Source organism: Cervus elaphus, chromosome 26 (genome assembly GCF_910594005.1).
Source record: "Cervus elaphus chromosome 26, mCerEla1.1, whole genome shotgun sequence".
NCBI lineage: Eukaryota > Metazoa > Chordata > Mammalia > Artiodactyla > Cervidae > Cervus > Cervus elaphus.
In genome coordinates, this window is record NC_057840.1 from 38,228,095 (window position 1) to 38,248,275 (window position 20,181).

The following is a 20,181-nucleotide window of genomic DNA, read 5'->3' on the forward strand; positions in this document are numbered from 1 at the left end:
TGTATTTTTGCTGGTTTATTTGTCTCCTCCAGGAACTGGAAACCTTGAACTGGCTGACTGGAAACTAATTTTGTGGGGAGGGAGGGATGGAGTGGGTGAAGGGGTATGTGATAGTCTTGACAGGGGTAGCCAGCCAAGGACTTCTGGGTGGGGGTTTAAAAGATTAACGTAGTGTCTTTAAGAGTAAGCAGAGAAAAGGGTTTTCCAGACACGTCAGCTTGCTGGGATTGTTTTCATGATTCTCTATTCCTTTTATGAAAAAGAAGGTGAGAGAATATCTTATCTGACTCACTGAAAATGAAGCATGTGATTTCAGTGTAGATAACATTGACCCTTAAGAGGATCAATCCAGTTTGTTTTTTTTCTTCAAGTGGGCAAATCTTTCAACAGCCTAGGAGATATATAAGCACCATAATCACTTCTACATCCTTGGTACTCCTTTTGGATAGCCATATTTCACCTTTTTTTAACTGCTTATACTTCTAGGCTGTGTGTGTTTTATGCATAGGAGAAAAACTACAGGTAAATTTTCACTGAAGGATCTCTTGAGAGAATCTGAATCTTCCCTAGCCTTGGTGTTCATAGACCTCTTCTCGGTCATTCAGTTGACCTTAGGTCAACAGTGTAGACTCAGGAAATGTTTCCTCAGAGCACAAGTAGGCACAAAACCTTGTTTAATTGAATAGAATATGAATGTTTCTTTTGTCCTTTGTTGCATCTTCTCATTTGCCCGCATAGTTTTCTAGCCTAGAACTTCTTAGTTAAAGGAAGAAAACTTCATAGTTTTCTCTAGCCTAGAACTTTCCCACAGTAATCCTCTTTTAGTTTTTCTTCTTGAAACTTTAGGGAGGATTAAGAACTTGACTGTGGAAGTAGATTCTGCATAAGATACTGAAAATGGGCAGCTCTTACCCTCCAAGCCCATACATGGCTGAATTTCTCATGGCATCCAGTTCAACACCATGGATTGGGGGTGTTCTGGGTGCAGGATGCCCTGTGTGAAAGGCTGAAGGACTCACTGTGTGGAGGGCTGGAGGACACACCGTGTGAAGGGCTGGAGGACACTGAAGGGCTGAAGGAGACTCTGTGTGAAGGGCTGAAGGAGATTCTGTGTGAAGGGCTGATGGAGACTCTGTGTGAAGGGCTGGAGGAGATTCTGTGTGAAGGGCTGATGGAGACTCTGTGTGAAGGGCTGGAGGACACTGTGAAGTGCTGAAGGAGACTTTGTGTAAAGGGCTGAAGGAGACTCTGTGTGAAGGGCTGAAGGACACTGTGAAGGGCTGAAGGACACTCTGTGTGAAGGGCCGAAGGACACACCGTGTGAAGGGCTGAAGGAGACTCTGTGTGAAGGGCTGAAGGACACACCGTGTGAAGGTCTGAAGGACACTCTGTGTGAAGGGCTGAAGGACACTCTGTGTGAAGGGCTGAAGGACACCCTGTGTGAAGGGCTGAAGGAGACTCTGTGTGAAGGGCTGAAGGACACACCGTGTGAAGGGCTGAAGGAGACTCTGTGAGGGGCTGAAGGACACACCGTGTGAAGGGCTGAAGGAGACTCTGTGAAGGGCTGAAGGACACACCGTGTGAAGGGCCGAAGGACACACCGTGTGAAGGGCTGGAGGACACTGAGAATGAGGAGGACAGCGCCTCTGCTGTCATTCATTCATCTCAGCACCTGGGGGGCCTGAGAACAGCCTGGAAATGACTCTCAAGCAGGCTGGACTTCGCTGCAGGGACATCGGAGTGTAGACACATCTAACTGAGTGGAGTTGGGGTTGGGGGTCGGGGGAGGGCAGGGGAGACTTCCTAAGAGAGAGGGTAGCACTTGAAATAAGGTTGAAAGATACATGTGAATGCGGGACAGGAGCTCTGGAGAGCGTAAAGCAGGTGAAATAAGCAGGGGTGACCGGGGTCTGGAGGCAGGAGGGTGCTCCTGTGGGGAGTCGGGAGAGTTGGAACATGGCGTGCCTCGTGCCGTAACCGAGAGGAGTAAGGCAGCTGGCCCGTGTCCCTTTTGCGAGAGGTGACTAACGGCCAGGCTGATGTTTCGATAGAGCAGTGGTAGGGAGCCCAGGCTCACACTGGGTTCTAGGGTTTAAATTCCCACAGTACGACAGTCACAGCTTCCTGTGGGAGCTGGGGCAAGTTTCTAGAATTTTCTGAGCCCCGTTCTTTTCACTGTTAATTAGAGAGTCGGGACCGCGCCTGCCTCTGAGTGCTGTGAGTGGAGTCGCGAGGTCTCTCTGGGATGAGGGGAGGGTAGTGGTGGATTTGTGTTCCCCGTGTCCCTCCCCCAGCTTGTCCATCCTCCGGCACGTTTTTCCCGCTCTGCTCTGAAAGTACAGCCCTGAATTGCTTTGCAGCAGCAGTCAGGATGGTCTGATATCCCCTGGTCCTGGCTCTTTGTGATTTCTTACTCCACAGTGACCTCTGCTGGGGTTTTGGTTTGATTCTGAGCGAGCGGAGTTTGAGAGGCGGGGCCTGTGCCTTTAAGCCCTTACCGGCTCGTTGCTGATGCCCTTGGCTGAAATTGCTGCTCAGGTGGACGGAAGTGCCTGAGGTTTAACCTGAGAAGCAAATGGGACCCACGTGGGATGGGACCCTGCAGGGGACACTAGGGTCCGTGCTGCTTGCCTGAGTCCTTGGCTTCAGGCCTCTGCTTCTCTCTCTCTCTCTTTTTCTTTGGCAAGTGTGGTTCATGTGCATTCTGGGCTGTGATCATCTTTCCAGGAAAATGGACAGGAAGTGACAGAGCCAGAAATGTCACTTCAAAGATGAGTACCACATTTAAGAAGACAACACAGGAAGATTGATTCTTCCCTTTCTTTGCCTAAACCTGTTTTTTTTTTTTTTTTTTAAATTACTGTACATATTCTAGTATTTTAATCCTATGGTATAGGGGAAGGGCATGGTAACCCACTCCAGTATTCTTGCCTGGAGAATCCCCATGGACAGAGAAGCCTGGTGGGCTACACTCCATGGGGTCGTGAAGAGTCGCACACGACTGAAGCGACTTAGCACATAGGGGAATCTTGTGTGTGTGTGTGTGCGTTTTTTAAATGCATGAAATTCAAGGTAAAAAGCCTGTCAGTGACAGCTCTCATGGTGGATATACATGATGTGTTGATGATAAATCTGTGTGTAACATTTTCTGGTATGTGAGGTGTTTTCACATATAATCTCTTTTGTTCTCAAAATTTGTATTATTGATTGGTAAACTTAAGCAGTTGTGTTGTGGTAATAATATCCCCATTTACAAAACAGGAGGGAGGTTCAGCACAGGAAATGTCCTGCCCTATTGTTGATTAAGGGCTGTGACTTGAGTATCAGTCTTTTGATTTCAAATCCCCAAGTTTTGTCTTTACCACCAGACTAATATGAGAGCCTAACCAGAGGGGAACATTTCTGAGTTGATTAATATGTACACATGTTAATTGTTTTTATTTATAAATCATAGAAGAACATATTAGCATGAGGTCATGGAGTTACTGTGAGGGTGAAGTTTAGGAAACAAAACTTCCTTGGGAAAAGCTTCTGAAACATGGTATGTTTGGGGCTGCTTTCTGAACGAGTGTCTAGCTGAAGATGGAGAAACATTTAGTCTAGGATTAGGGGGTAATTTTTAAAAACAAGTAGAAATAAGAGAAGAGAAGCATGCTTGGATTAAGTTAAGTGCAGTTCATGGTTAGTATGCAAGCAGGCATCAGAGGCCATGGCCGAGAGTGTATCTGAAATTCACTGAGATCATGGCTTAGACATAGACTTCATGGAGTTCCTGGTCATCTGGACAATTCTAGAGCAGTAAGAGTGGATACTGAGCAGCGCTTCATTGACTGCATTGTGCTAACTTGGCCTAAGAGGCAAAGTGGCTAGAGCATGGGAGGAGGAGTTGATGGACTTCAGGCAGCCTCCCAGGGCGTCAGTTGCATGTGGGTTAAAGAAATGAGGAAACTCCAGGCTTGTCTGCCCCAGAGGGTCGTGAGAAGCCCTAGGTGTGAGGAGTGCAAAGATACTAACTCTGAATTCCGCGGGCGTTTTCCCATGGCTTCCCTCATTTGCTTGTCAAGCCCACCCTTTCTTTTGGGATCCCCAAACAGGTGGATGACCTGCTACACTTATACGGGTCAGCAGTGGATGGCGTTCCCCGAGACGGCACGTGGGAGAGCCAGGTTGATGTTCACTTTCAGGATCATCAAACCGTGACTGTGATGATCAAGCCGGAAACCAGAGTGGAAGATATTCTGACTCTGGCCTGCAAGGTAGTGGATTTTGCTGTAGAAATATACTTCTGAATGGGAATAATCATTAACGTTGCCCTCCTATGCCTGCTTAATTTGTGTGGTGTTTATGACCTTACTTTTTACAGGAAGGAGCAAATTTGTTAATTAACACATTAATTATAATATTCTCTTTCCCCATGTTTTAGAAGAATAGGTTTAGTCACGGCCCCATGCCTTCATGAAGAACTTGAGCTATCTTACTGAAATTCTGTATATATACCTTTGTATCTGGGATAATTATGAAGTCTCTTGTTATTTAAGGTACTTATAGATGGTATTTTGTGAGAAAGTGGCATAAACTTTGCAATGGTTTGATTTGATGCTAGTTTTATCAAGTTTCTCCGGATTAAATGAGTCACTCAGTATCACTCACAGTTGCTTCATGGAGATTGTTATGATATGGTGTTTTATTCATTATTCAAACTGGGTTTTATTTCTGAAAAGGAAGTTTATGATATATTTTACAAGAGAGCCCTCTGAGATCCATGAAACAGACTCGGCTGCATCAGATAATATGCTTTCAGACCACCAGATGGCGCAGTAGAGCTGAAATATTTTTAAGTTTTCAGATAAAATGCAAACATATGAAATGGTTAAAAAAATGTCGAGTTTGGTAGCTCTTTACCACAAATGCTTATTAGATAATCTTTCATTTTAGTTCTCCTTTTTCACTTTGACTTACGCCTTAGGATTTCAGATATCTTTATACTCAGCTTATACTGTTAATGAATTTAATTTTCTTTTGCTCCATTATGTCAGGCAGTCAATAGTATTGTAATATCAAATTGGTAAATATTCTCATAGAGGAGATCAGACGTAGTGGGTGAATCAGATCCAGTTAGAACATAGGCTTGAGATAATTTCTCATTGTTGAAAATGTGTCTGAGACAGAATGTGTGGATGTGTATATATATGTGTGTGGATGTGTATATATGCACACACACATATACACAAACACCTTTTCCTTGTCGAAAATGGTTGGCATAGGAAATTCATAATTCTGAAGTCTGCAGAATATGAGATGGTTGACATTTCACAAATTACTTTAGTAACAGGAAGCAATTTAAATTTAGGTATTACCTGTCTGTTTAAAGAGAGCAGTTGCTGATGGTGAGGAATATTCTGTTATCAGATATCTACCACCATAACTGCTTCAAAATACATCTCTTGCTTTTAGTGATAAGTGGTATCATTTAGAGAAAGCCTTCTTAAAAATAATTTCTGTTTTTTTTTCCTCACACATTGAAACTTGAGCTCTTGTATATATTTAAACTCAGTAAATTATAGAAGATATTTTTAAAAGAAATTTCCACTTTTTAAGTGAACAATGGCACGTTTAGAAAGAAATTTAACACCTGAATAGCTGTCTTTTTCTCACTAGATGAGGCAGTTGGAGCCCAGCCATTATGGCCTACAACTCCGGAAGTTAGTGAATCAGAACGTTGAATACTGTATTCCTGCACCGTATGAATATATGCAGGAGCAGGTGAGTGTTCTTTGGCTTTGGTAAGGGACATCTGAAACCCATCCATGGCCCCTTAATTAAAAAAAAATTGTGTTGTTCGGGGGAAAAAATTCTGTTTAAATTGGCGTCTAGTTTGGAAACAGTGAAAATAAATTTCCAAGATACTATGACTTCAGATCCTCTGATTCTGTGGGTCTTCCCTTTTGTAGGTTTATGATGAAATAGAAGTCTTTCCACTAAGCGTGTATGATGTGCAGCTGACAAAGACCGGGGGTGTGTCTGACTTCGGTAAGGAGGAGGAACATGCTCATCAGAGAACCGTCTGGTCTATTCTTGCCGGGTTTGCCCCAGTATCTTTGGACCTAATATTCTTTTCTTCCCATTTTCAGAAACTATGACAAGAGAGTCTGAGCTTCCTTTCTCTTCCTTCTTTCCTATTAATTTATATTAGCAGAATAAAAAGATATGTATTATTATTAGGGGGAAATGCCAAAACACTTAAGAGGAATGGATGTAAAAACTGAAGAGAAATTTGAAGTGATGGTGATAATGACGACACAATGAGTTTATCGTGTGCTGGGCACAGTTCTTAGCTGATTAACGTATGATTCATGTAACAGTTTTTTCATCTCAGTGTCTGCTCTTAGAGCTTCACCTGCCTGAACTGCTCCCCACATCTCCCCGCCCCTATTCCCTTCTTTCTGAGTGTGTAAATCCAACTTGTCCTTCAAGAACTGACTAAAAGTCTCCCTTCCTTGAAGAAACCTTACTCAATTGCTTTACTTTCAGTTTAATAATTAGCGGTCAATATTATCCAAATCACTTCATAATATTTAATTCTTGTATTTCTGTTTGTCTGTGTTTAAACTTGGCTCTTTATAGTCTGTGCTCATATCTTAAAGTTCCTTCCTGTCTGCTGCTTTGTCTTCTTCCAGAGAAACTTGATTAGATGGTGGTGGTTGTGGTTTAGTCCTAAGTCTTATCTGACTCTTGTGATCCCATGGACTGTAGCCTGCCAGCTAATGATCAACAGATATCTCCATAGAAAGATTATTTCTTGTGAGATATATTGATATAATTATTTTCCTTAAAATGACACAACCTGATTGTAATATGTTAAAATTTTCCTTTTTATGATTTGTTGGGGTTTTTGGTAAAATGATGTTCCTTGTTTCTAAATTCTATGACATCTTTCTGGCTCCAGAATTTTTTTTTTCTTTTTTGTACTATCTCTATAACTTTTTTTTCCATTTATTTTTATTAGTTGGAGGCTAATTACTTTACAGTATTGTAGTGGTTTTTGCCATACATTGACATGAATCAGCCATGGATTTACATGTGTTCCCCAATCCTGATCCCCACTCCCACCTCCCTCCCCATCCCTTCCCTCGGGGTCTTCCCAGTGTACCAGCCCTGAGCACTTGTCTCATGCTTATCACAGCACTGTTTATAATATCCAGGACATGGGAGCAACCTAGATGCCCGTCAGCAGACGAATGGATAAGAAAGCTATGGTACATATGCACAATGGAATATTACTCAGCCATTAAAAAGAATACATTTGAATCAGTTCTAATGAGATGGATGAAACTGGAGCCCATTATACAGAGTGAAGTAAGCCAGAAAGATAAACACCAATACAGTATACTAATGCATATATATGGAATTTTAAAAGGTGGCCCCAGATGTTTTATTGGTTTTCCTCTCAAGGCCTCTGAGCATTTTGTCTATGTTTCTGTTGGTCTCACCCTGCTCTCCAAGGTCTCCTTTGGTCAATCTTTGTTGAATCTGAATGACTGATGGGAGATACTTGAAAAAATACTCTTTGGTGACCATGATCTCCCAGGCTCTGCGTGAGGCACAGAAGAAATAAGGGACATACCTTTCTTCCTGTTGTCAAAGAATTCCCAGTATTTATGGGACCAAGACATGGAAATGTGTGTTCCTACCAGGGAGTCACAGATGAGGGCACTTTTGGAGGATGGAGGGAGACATTTAGAGAAGGACCATCTCACTGGGGTGTCCCATGTAGTCCCATTTAGGGCAAGCAGTATCCATTCAAGTATTTCTCCACCTATTCAACGTGCCTAACCCCAAACAGAGTTGTTTCTTAACAAATACTGTATTGAAGTGAACTTAACTTATTTTAATAAGACTTTCTTGATCTCAATTTAAAAAAAAATTAAATTGTGGTAAAATACACATAATATAGTGCTTCCCTGGTGGCTCAGGTGATAAAGAATCTGCCTGCAATGCAGGAGACTCAGGTTTGATCCCTGGGTTGGGAAGATCCCCTGGGGAAAGGGAATGGAATGGCTGGCTACTCATTCACTTCATGGCAAATAGATGAGGAAATAATGGAAACAGTGACAGACTTAATTTTGGGGAGCTCCAAAATCACTGCAGATGGGGCCGCAGCCATGAAATTAAAAGACGCTTGCTCCTTGGAAGAAAAGGTTATAATAAACTTAGACAGTGTATTAAAAATCAGAGACATCACTTCACTGACAAAGGTCCATCTAGTCAAAGGTATGGTTTTTCCAGTTCAGTTCAGTTCAGTCGCTCAGTCGTGTCCGACTCTTTGCGACCCCATGAATCGCAGCACGCCAGGCCTCCCTGTCCGTCACCAACTCCTGGAGATTACCCAAACTCATGCCCATCAAGTCGGTGATGCCATCCAGCCATCTCATCCTCTGTCGTCCGCTTCTCCTCCTGCCCCCAATCCCTCCCAGCATCAGGGTCTTTTCCAGTGAGTCAACTCTTCGCATGAGGTGGCCAAAGTATTGGAGTTTCAGCTTCAACATCAGTCCTTCCAATGAACACCCAGGACTGATCTCCTTTAGGATGGACTGGTTGGATCTCCTTGCAGTCCAAGGGACTCTCAAGAGTCTTCTCCAACACCACAGTTCAAAAGCCTCATTTTTTCGGTGCTCAGCTATCTTCACAGTACTTTCCAGTAGTCACGTATAGAAGATGTGAGAGTTGGACCCTCAGGAAGGCTGAGCACCGAAGAGTTGATGCTTTCGATCCATGGTGCTGGAGAAGACTCTTGAGAGTCCCTTGGACTGCAAGGAGATTAAACCAGTAAATCCTAAAGGAAATCAGTCCTGAATATTCATTGAAAGAACTGATGCTGAAACTCCAATACTTTGGCCACTTGATGTGAAGAGTCTACTCATTGCAAAAGACCCTGATGCTGGGAAAGATTGAAGGCAGGAGAAGGGGTGACAGAGGATGAGATGGTTGGATGGCATCACTGAGTTTGAGCAAATCCCGGGAGATGGTGAAGGACAGGGAAGCCTGGCGTGCTGCAGTCCATGGAGTTGCAGAGTTGACACGACATAGTGACTGAAAAACAACAGATATCATAATTTCCCTTCATAGCAATTGTTAAGACAGGTTAAAATGACAACTCAGTGACATTAAATACATTCATGCTGTTGTGCAACCATTAACACCACCTGGGTTCCAGACTGTTTTTTATCTTGCAAAACCGGGACTCTTTAGTAACTTCCCATTCTCTCCTCTTCCACAGGCTCTGGCAACCAGCCGTTTATTTTCTGTCTCTTTAAATCTGACTGCTCTAGTACCTCTAGAAGTGGAATCATGTAGTCCTTGTTCTATTGTGGCTGACTTTTTCATGTAGCATAATGTCCTAAACCTTTAGATCTGATACACTCCCCCTTCTCTGCCCCTCCTAGATAGCTGTGCTTTCAAAGTAGCTGTCATTTAGACTTTCTACATACCCTACTTATGTATAATGTCAGGAATACACAGATGGTCAAGGAAATACTGCCCATTGACTTAGTGTCAGGAACTTAGACTTGTTTTCTCCTTTTATTTTCCTTCCTAGGGTTTGCAGTGACCGCGCAGGTGGACGAACATCAGCGTCTCAGCCGCATCTTTATAAGCGATGTCCTTCCCGACGGCCTGGCCTATGGGGAAGGTCCGTGTGGCAGGCGGCATCTCTCTTCTCTCTTAATTCTGTGCAGTGCAGTCTGGCTAGTGAAATTTGCTCATGATTTTGTCAGAAAACAGTTTCTTCTAGAATTTTAAAGAAAATAATTTTGAATGCAAAGGCATATGCATGCACACACACATGTGTATATGGGTATATAGCAATAGAGTTTGTGTGTGTGGTTTTGGCAGAGACTATATATATACACAGGGTACCTGTGCGTATGTCCATGTAGACGGAGAAAGAGATGGTGAGAGCCAGCCAGCAGGCAGACACACCAAAGGTTATTTCCCAGCACATTGAACATCACTTAGAGCAGTAATTAATTTGAGTGACTCTTAAACTATTTCTTCTAATGCTAGTCTTCAGACAGCTGAAATTTGCTATCAGTGGAATCTGATTACTACACAGTTTGGCACCATCTTTGAAGGTAGCAACAGAAGAGCCCCTAAGAACACTAAGCAAGTTGAATTTGCAATCGTCTTTCATCTTAAAATATTCCTCTCGGTCATCTCTCTCTCTTCTTCCTCTGTGTCCCCTTCCTCCTTCTCAGGGCTGAGAAAGGGCAATGAAATCATGACCTTAAATGGGGAAGCTGTGTCTGATCTTGACCTCAAGCAGATGGAGGCTCTGTTTTCTGAGAAGAGTGTCGGGCTCACTCTGATTGCCAGGCCCCCGGACACAAAAGCGACTCTGTGTTCTTCCTGGTCAGACAGTGACCTGTTCTCTAGGGAACAGAAGGGTCTGCTGCCCCCTCCTAACCAGTCCCAACTTCTGGAGGAATTCCTGGATCACTTTAAAAAGGATACGGCAAATGGTAAGGTTCTGTTATTTCTCCCTTTCTTCACTGCTGGTATCACCAGATAATATTTTTAGGCTGTGTTTGCTTGCAAACTGAGATTATTTAGCTCTGTTCAAAGAATATTTTCTCATTTCTTAGGGGAAGAACACAGATGCCAAGTAAACTGATTTGATACAGAATTCCATGCGTTTTAGTAATTATAACTCTTTTAGTGAAAGTAGAAAATAATTGTTTTCACATAAAGTAATATTCCTTAAAATTACAGTCTTAAAAATAAAATCACCCATGATATTTAGTGTTGTAATTACTTGGTTATTCAGGGAGACAAAAGCCAACATAAATGCCAACGTTGATTTTTCTGTTTAGTTGAGTGTAAGGCAAAGCATTTTGCATCATTTATTGGGTTTTAAGAACAGTTGATGCCTTTCAGTTCTTTACCTCTTTTGTTGAGTACTACTTTTTCAATAAATGGCAAATTTTTTACATAGGTCATAAATTTTAAAATTTTGTAAAGGCCTGAAAATGAAAAATTGTATGCCAGTTTATTTTTTTAAATGTGAGATTTCCATTTGAGGCAGTCATTTGAAGGTCTGACTTTCCGGGCCTATTATTGGTGCACTTTCATATTTTTACAGTCTGGTAAATGAGAGACTCCAGCTCACACTGAAAACCTGTTGTTCCTTCTGTACCTGGGAAGGAGCCGGCCAAGCCCCGACAGGAGCCTGAGCCTGACAAGCACATGAAGTAATTTTTATTCTTAATTACAATCATAACAGATTTCTAATGGAAATCTCTGCATGATCACCAAAAATGAGTAAAAAGACACAGAAGTTGTTAAGATCGATTTAATTATAAAGCAGGTTTATTAGGTCACTTTGGTATTAAAACATCAGATGGTAAGATTTGTGATTCAATAAGGTATATACTGCCTTTTCCTCCTCTCTAGAGATTTCCCTCCAATTTAAAATGCCATTACATTGACGATTGGCATATAAAAGTCAGTGTCATAAAACCAAAAATATGATGGAACTAATTAATTACCTGGTTATATTGGCGATGCGATTCAAGTCACCCTGGGCTGCTTTACAGGCCTGAGTGTTCCACACAAGACATCATGTGTCCATTCGTTGGATTCATTATTCTTGAGGGATACATTCACTGCCTGTTATATCTCTATGTATTTTATCATAATAAGAAATCACTGCAGAGTCTGTAATACTTTTGGTAGTTGCAGGAATGAATTTCTACAGAAAGCAGCAAAAGAGGCCAAATTTGACTCCTTCCCCCCCCGCCCCCACCCCCAGCAGTTGAAAATCAAACAGGTCAGTTAATCTTGTTTTTTACCTTTTGTTTTTTTTGGTGCAAGGAGCCAGCATGAGAGGAGGGCCTGGACACGTTAGGTGATCGTTAAGCACCTGTCCCAGGGGCCCATCCTTACAGGCTGCAGCTTTATGACTGAGGACACCCGTGTCTGTGTGTGCGGGTGCCTGAGCTTAGTCAGATAGTTGTTCAGTTGCTCAGTCGTGTCCGACTCTTTGCGACCCCGTGGACTGCAGCACGCCAGGCTTCCCTGTCCTTCACCAGCTCGGAGTTTGCTCAGACTCATGTCCATGGAGTCAGTGATGCCATCCAACCGTCTCATCCTCTGTGACCCCCCTCCTCCTGCCCTCATCTTTCCCAGCATCAGGGTCTTTTCCAATGAGTCGGCGCTTCACATCAGGTACCAAAGTATTGAAGCTTCAGCATCAGTCCTTCCAATGAATGTCCAGACTGTGGCAGTGCTTTTCCACCCTGGTCTTGCCACAGGTGCCCCTTGGCTACAGTGTATACGGCTTCTCATCCTCCCTTGGATGGTCTATCACCACCCTGTTCTCCTGGTGAGACTGTGCTCTGTGGGGCTGAGACAGCGGCTCCCCAGGGATTCACTGTCTGTCCCCTCCCCTGCTCCACAGTAATGTGCTTGTGTTGGGAACAAAACGGCCATGAGGGACTGCTTTCCCAAAGGCTTGGCAAACATGGAATTTATGTACTCCCCCCATTAATTTCTGATTTTTTAAAAAATTGAATCATAGTGGATTTACGATACCGTGTTGGTCTCAGGTATGCAGCAAGGTGACTCAGTTAGATACACACATACCTTCTTTTTTTTTTTTTTTTTTGGCTTTTGTTTATTTATTTATTTATTTTTTTCAGTGGGTTTTGTCATCCATTGACATGAATCAGCAATAGATTTACACATATTCCCCATCCCGATCCCCCCTCCCACCTCCCTCTCCACCCGATTCCTCTGGGTCTTCCCAGTGCACCAGGCCCGAGCACTTGTCTCATGCATCCCACCTGGGCTGGTGACCTGTTTCACCGTAGATAATATACATGCTGTTCTTTCGAAACATCCCACCCTCACCTTCTCCCACAGAGTTCAAAAGTCTGTTCTGTACTTCTGTGTCTCTTTTTCTGTTTTGCATAAAGGGTTGTCGTTACCATCTTTCTAAATTCCATATATATGTGTTAGTATGCTGTAATGTTCTTTATCTTTCTGGCTTACTTCACTCTGTATAATGGGCTCCAGTTTCATCCATCTCATTAGAACTGGTTCAAATGAATTCTTTTTAACGGCTGAGTAATATTCCATGGTATATATGTACCACAGCTTCCTTATCCATTCATCTGCTGATGGGCATCTAGGTTGCTTCCATGTCCTGGCTATTATAAACAGTGCTGCGATGAACATTGGGGTGCACGTGTCTCTTTCTGATCTGGTTTCCTCAGTGTGTATGCCCAGAAGTGGGATTGCTGGGTCATATGGCAGTTCTATTTCCAGTTTTTTAAGGAATCTCCACACTGTTCTCCATAGCGGCTGTACTAGTTTGCATTCCCACCAACAGTGTAAGAGGGTTCCCTTTTCTCCACACCCTCTCCAGCATTTATTGCTACACATACCTTCTTTTTCATGTTCTTTTCCTTTGTGGTTTATCACAGGGTGTTGAGAATAGCTCCCTGAGCTATTTGTTGATTATCCATCCTATGTATGGTAGTTGGGGCACCTGCGAATCCCAGACTCCCGATCCATCCCTCCTCCACCACCCTTGGCCCTTGGTTTATTGTCTTTTTTGAAGTAGTTGTGTAGCCTGTGAAGGAAGTTAAATGCCTGGGGGTGAATGTCTCCAAGGGGAAGCCTGTCTGTTTTGAAGGTTGGGGGAGAAGAAATTAAGTGAGGGGAGAGAGGAAAAAGAGGGAATCTGTTAGCTGAGCCTGACATGAGAAGTCATGTTTGTGGAAGTGTAAGGTGGGGGTGGTGTGGTGGTGATGGGGGTGGGGTGTTGGTGGGGTGATGGGGATGGGTGGGAGTCATGGGGGTGGTGGGGTGGGGTGGTGATCGGGGTGGGGGTGGGGGGGTGTTAGTGGAGGGGGTGGGGTGATGGGGATGGGGTGGGGGTCATGGGAGTGGGGGTGGTGGGGTGGGGAGGTGATCGGGGTGGGGGTGGTGGGGGTCATGGGAGTGGGGGTGGTGGGGTGGGGAGGTGATCGGGGTGGGGGTGGTGGGGGTCATGGGAGTGGGGGTGGTGGGGTGGGGAGGTGATCGGGGTGGGGGTGGTGGGGGTCATGGGAGTGGTGGGGTGGGGTGGGGTGAGTGGCGAGGTGATAGGCACTCAGGCTTCAGGTCCCACCCCATCTGGGCTTGAGTTTGGGCCTGCCCTTTACAGGCTGTGTGACCTTGGGGGCAGCGCTCAGCCAGGGAGGGGTGGACGTCAGTGGATGACACCCCAGCCTCCCTGTGCCCTGCTGAGACAGTTCTGGGGTGTGCCCCACAGTTCTTCCAAGTACAAGGGAAGTTGGTTTCTCATTTTACGCCTTTCACACGCTTTCTGCCCTCTGGTCTCGCCGGCCACTGTCCCTCTCTTGGGCTTCCTGGGATCACCTTTAAGATAAACTTCTGTACCCACCACTTGGCATGGGCTCTGCGTCTGGGGGAGCTCAAATGAGGACTCTGAACCTGGGCTTCTCATTTGGAGGACAAGGCTTATCTCGGCCCAGGGGGCTGCCATGAGCTTGAGCCAGTCTGAGTCTCTGCACCTCCAGCCCGGCTCCTTGGGGGCAGGAAGTCTGAACACGGGGGTCTCCCATCCCCTTCCCGCATGAGCTCGCTGTCTTGTTACAGGTTACCTTGACTTGCCTTGGTGATGAATTAGGAAACAGTAGTCCCACTTTTTATGCTTAATTTTCTAAATTACACACAGAAAGTAATTTAAATGATTTTGAAAAACAATATTTCATACAACTTTGAGTGTTACCGAAGAGTGGTCATTTCAGAGTCTGCCTTTCCCTAAATTTCGCTTGCTCCCAGCATTGCCAGAGGCAGCCTGGCACTCAAAGGAAACTCTATTTTGTTTCCCCAAGAAACCAGTCTTTTGCTTGTTAATAAAAACCACACAGCGGGCTCTCTGCAAGGGAAGACCTGCCTTTGTTTTTGTTAATGGAAACTGAAAGAACATTGGAAAGTGGAGGAAGAAGACTCCCTAAGCAACTGTTCCAGGCATATTTTAACTGTCTGGGCTTAATATTCACTGAACCTTACTGGGTACTTGAAATACGGGAGGCCCTGGGGTAAGCAACATGAATTCAGAGCTTCCTGTCTACTCATGGTGTGATTCAGGTATCCAGAATCTATTTACTAAATTTAGCTTTAGTCTCTTGATCAGGTTTGAGCTGGGGGGAAAAAAAAACAACCTTCTTTACATATATATATATAGGCTTCCCAAGTGACGCTAATGGTAAAGAACCTGCCTGGCAATGCAGGACACGTATGAGATGTGGGTTTGATCCTTGGGTTGGAAATATTTCCTTGGAGGAGGGCATGGCAACCCAGTCCAGTATTCTTGCCTGGAGAATCCCATGGATAGAGGAGCCTGGTGGGCTACGGTCCATAGGGTTGCAAAGGTCGGACACAACTGAAGTGACTTAGCATGCATACGTATATGAGACTGTCCCATGGAACTTGGGGAATAATAGTTTCTGTTCAGGTTTCTTGCTTTTCTAGAAAAGAAGCATCCTGGTGGCCTTCTTGAGACTCATGATGTGTGTAGTGTTTAGGGAAGTGGTTCTCAGACTTCACAGTGTTTAATAAGACTCACTTGAAGACGTTGTGGAAATTCAAATTCCTGGGTCCTGTGGCCAGAGAGCCCCCTTCAGGCAGTCTGGGGTAGTGCCGGCTTTGTCATGGACCAGGGTTCACTGCCAAGGCCAGTGGTCTGAAGGAGGTGGTCTGCTCCGCAGCAGTACGACTCACCCTTTCCGGAACCCTTCAGTGCCCAGGTCTTGAGGATTAAATGAGACAAATGTATATAAAGTTCCCAGCAAATGACTGCACTTGTACCTGTGTGTTGGTATTTTCTCATTCAGGGATCCCATGCCCCCAGCCCCGACCCAGTCCTCAGCACACTCAGGAGGCAGCAGACTGGTTTGTTAGTTCCCCTTAGTGGGTCTCAGCCCACCCTTGGGAGACAGTCCCCAATCAGCGGATTGATACACTGATCTGTAGAGAACTTCTATCAGTCACCGGCTTGGCTGTGATATTCCCATGATTCTGTGAAGAGCGGAACGGGTAGGGATACCGCAAGAAGTGTTGGGTGCTCAGTACCAAGTTCCTGTGTATCCTTAGGGTTGAATGACCATTTGATTCCTGCCTGTAAGGATTTGAATTTTTGTTCTAGTTATCCACAGTAGAGGGAGAGAGAGAAGAAATGTCTAGAGGCTGTGTTTGACTTGAGCAGTAATATCATCTGGAAAGACTTCTTATACAGAGAATTAGTTTCACCGCTGGAATTCCCCGGAGAAGTCAGTGTTATTTTTGAGCCCACAAGGCCACCATTGAAGTCATCAGATGTGCCAGCCCTGTTGATACTGGGTTCCTGTTATTGCTGTTTTTGATTTATATTGAAAAGTCCCTTTTCCAGTGTATGCCATCTTTTGAAACATTTCAGTAGCTTTTAAGAGTGTCTCATTGGGCATAGACTTCCTAAACAAAGTCTTTATGTAAACATTGAACATGATGTGACATTCATGTATTCTCCATCTATAAACAACTGTTCATACGGCCTCGTTAGGGTTGGGGTATATTTAACAGGAGACAAAATAGAAAAGACCTATGTTTCTACTTCCATGTAGATAATGTCAACCCAGCCAATGCTTCTCACAGGATGATGAAGGTAATTGCAGCCTGAGGCTCTTTTTTTAATTCCCCACCCCACTTTGAATCAGTCTCTTTTTAAATTGCTATATAAATAGGGTAGACTGTCAAGCTACCAGAAGCCACTTAGATGCAAATTTGCTCTTTGGAATGAATTGCCCCTGGGAATGTATGTATCCGTTATACAGCTTTCTACCAGGGGAAGAATTACAGAGCCAGCTCTGATGTGGCAAACCCGCTTATTTCCTGTTTATGAGAGTGAGGGCATTTCGGCTTCCATAGCCTGGTTTAGGATGACTAACAACAGTGAGCTCAGAAAATCGCTGTTTGTGTGTGGAAATACTATTACCGAGTCTGTCTAGTTGACACCCCAGATCCCCAGATGTCAAAACATACTCAAGTTTCTAAAGATGGTGGGTACATGTAAAAAATTTTTTTAAAAATCTGAGTGGGAAATACTGATTTTACCAGGACACAGAGAACTTTGGTCTCTGAGTTCATAGTTTCTTCCAATGGTGCTGAAGACAGTTTTCAGTTTCATTAGCGGGAATGAGCAATATAGCTTTCTGTTAGCAGTAACTAGGGTCCTTGGGTGCTAATCCCCTTGTAAAACCTAGTGTTGTTGGGGAATTTGTTTTCCTTTTCCCATATTCATACATTCATTTATCCACTTGTTTATTTAACAAATAAACAATAACATAAAGCATTGCAGGTATATAACAGTGAGTCAGACATTTTTTTCTACCCTCAAGGCACTTATAGTTGAGTAGGAAAAGTAACACACTTGTAGATAATAACTCACATTTGGAAAAAAAAAAAAAAGGCTTTTCAATGAAGTGAATTAGAGGTCCAGTTCAGAGGTAGAACTCCCACTGATCTTCTGTTAATTTTGAGTAAAGGAGTCCAAAGAGAGAGGTGTGAGGACTGGAGGAAGGTGAGTGTGTGGTCTGAGTACCAAACTCAGATGGATCAGATGGGCATTTTGTGGACTGGGGGATGTGTGGTGGGAGTGGGGAGGGCCTTTCATAGAGAACGTGTAGCCTGGGACACTGGCCCGGAGCAGGGGCCACGTGGCTCTGTGTGAATGGGAAATAACATTGCAAAGTCTGTTGGGACCAGAGTGTATAAAACCCTGAATTCCTGGAATTTATAACAAATATATCATGGCAAGTAAGTGAAGAAAGGAGCAAGTATTGGCCTTACTTCTCCCTGCCCTACAGAAAATTCAGAGCATTTGTCTGGTCACTTAAGGAGCACCGAAGTGTGGCTTGAAATCCTTCCAGAGTAGATACTCTTACCTTCTGCATATTCGCTTTATTAGTTCACTCTTAGAACTTCATTCCTTTGGCTCTCACAGATTTGCTTTTAATGATCAGAAGTCCCTTGTAAAACAAAGACTCAAATAAATGTTTTGGGGGGAAAGAAGGAACAAGTGAATTACTGTTGGTGCCTATAAAAACAAAGCACTCCTCAGCACTGTAAGGCCATGTCCGCTAATGGTGTGGTCCTCACGGATGCCCTTTAGAGGCTTGACTAGCCTGGCATCAGGACAGCTGGGGGTGAGGAGGTGCCTGCAGCCCTGAGGATGAGGCAATGTTGGAGCTGAGGGAGAAGCTGGTAAATTAAATCTGCCAGCATTTTGAGTAAAACCAATCCTATTTTCTCTCTCCTAACATGACATGCAAATTCATTTTTCAGGTTAAAATCTACAGAATTTCTCTAAAGAACAGGGCATGTAATTTCTGTTAGCTAACATCACTTTTAAAATAGCCATTTGAGACTTTGGAATGACTGGATCAAATGCAGTCACCTGTGCGTGTAGAGTGAGGCAGATGCCTGTGAGGTAGTAGTTCTGTGAAACTGTTAGCTATTACCAGAAAGAGGAAACATTATGTAGCCGGTTGCACACGAGGGGAAAAAAAGGTCTGACCCTTCCTGTGGATGTTACGAGTACTGATTGCCAAATGATGCTTGTCTGCATTTCCAGTTTTGTTCCCCTTCTTTGCGGATGAGTTATGTTCCTGACTTAATTCTTCCCTAGGAAGGAATTGGACTCAGGAAGAACCAAGTATGGACATCTCGTTTTTAGCTCTCACTTCTAGAGACAGCTTTGTCACGGCTGTATCTTTAATTTCTTAGATCTTTAATATATGGGTGTGGTATGAAATTCCAGCAGGATAAAAGGTTAAACTGTGATAGGTAAGTCCCCATAAGCGGTATAGAAATGATAGTTAAGAGCAACTAGCCAGACAACCTGGGCTCGAGCCCTGACTCCAGGCTTACCCATTTATTAACTATGTGGATTTGGTTGTGCAAGTCACTTATGCTGTCTATGCTGAGTTTTTAACAAGTTAAAATAGTCCAGTCTGTTTTTCTGGGCTCGATGAACTAATAGCCGGAAATGAGACTGTGCCTGGCCGTGTCATGTAGACTGTGCCTACATAGTCATGGCCATGTAGATGTTAGTTAGATGTTAGTTAGATGTTAGTTAAACAAGTCAGAGAAATTTCTTCCACCCTGTCCTTGGCCACCCAGTTTCTCTCCCAAAGGTAATCACTGTCCTTTGTGTCTTTCTCATCCTGGCCTGGAGACTCTTAAATGTTGGGGGACATGGTGGGATATTTCTCTTCTTGGTTTTTTACTGCATTATCTTCATACATGTTGGGATAGACAGAATAATGGCCCCCTTGGACTGTCTACCTCCTGATCCTGTGAATATGGCAGAAGGAGTTTACCTGGCAAAAAGGGACTTCAGAGATGTGATTCAGTTAAGGGTCTGGAGATGGGGGGATTATCCTGGATTTTCTGGAGGGACCTGAAGTCATCACAGGGTCTTTGTAACAGAGCGGGTGGAGAGTGAGAATCAGAGATGTGAGGACATCAGCAGAGGTTGAAGTGATGCGAGCTTTTTTTGAGCCAAGGAATGCAGGAGGCTTCTGGAAGCTGGAAAAGCCTGGAAACAGACTCTCCCCTTAAACATCCCGGTGGAATACAGCCCTGCTGTGACCAAGTTTAGTTTCCTGACCTCCAGAACACTAAGATGATGCATTGTGTTTATGTGCCAAGCATTGTGTTCGATGGCAAAGAGACAAAAATAAAGAACCACAATCCCCATGGGGTGGGCAGCTCCAGCCCTCATGCTTGGCCCTGAGCATTTTATTCTAATTCCTCATCTTCTAATGCCTCTAAAAGTGAAGGATTGGATGAGACAGTTTAGCATTTTTTCAAATTCAGTTATTTAATATGATTAGAGTACCAAGTTAAACAACTATAGGAATGTGCATTTATTACACAAGCTTATGAAGCAAAAAAAGCAAAGTAATGGATCAAGCATTCCATTTGGTTTTGCAACAAATCTCATTAAATTATGTCTTTAAATAGAATCAGGTCTTGACTGCTGGAGAGAAGGTGTTTGTTAAGGCTTCGTCATAATAGCAGGCTGTCTCAAATATAAAGATCACCAAGAACCTTAAGAGCACTAATTACCCCTTA

The 20,181-nt window shown here is 43.8% G+C and overlaps 1 protein-coding gene across 7 annotated transcripts in view; it reads left to right on the top strand.

The window, feature by feature from the left end:
- TIAM2 (TIAM Rac1 associated GEF 2) overlaps positions 1-20,181 on the top strand; it is a 237,974-nt gene that overhangs the window by 161,817 nt on the left and 55,976 nt on the right. For 6 of the 7 annotated variants that reach the window (XM_043888332.1, XM_043888330.1, XM_043888335.1 and 3 more), the window contains 5 exons: positions 4,095-4,256; positions 5,659-5,763; positions 5,952-6,030; positions 9,596-9,688; positions 10,254-10,517. In XM_043888332.1, the coding sequence (XP_043744267.1) occupies positions 4,095-4,256; positions 5,659-5,763; positions 5,952-6,030; positions 9,596-9,688; positions 10,254-10,517 (703 nt within the window). The remainder of the gene's footprint in view (positions 1-4,094; positions 4,257-5,658; positions 5,764-5,951; positions 6,031-9,595; positions 9,689-10,253; positions 10,518-20,181) is intronic. The other variant, XM_043888336.1, reaches the window with a different exon arrangement.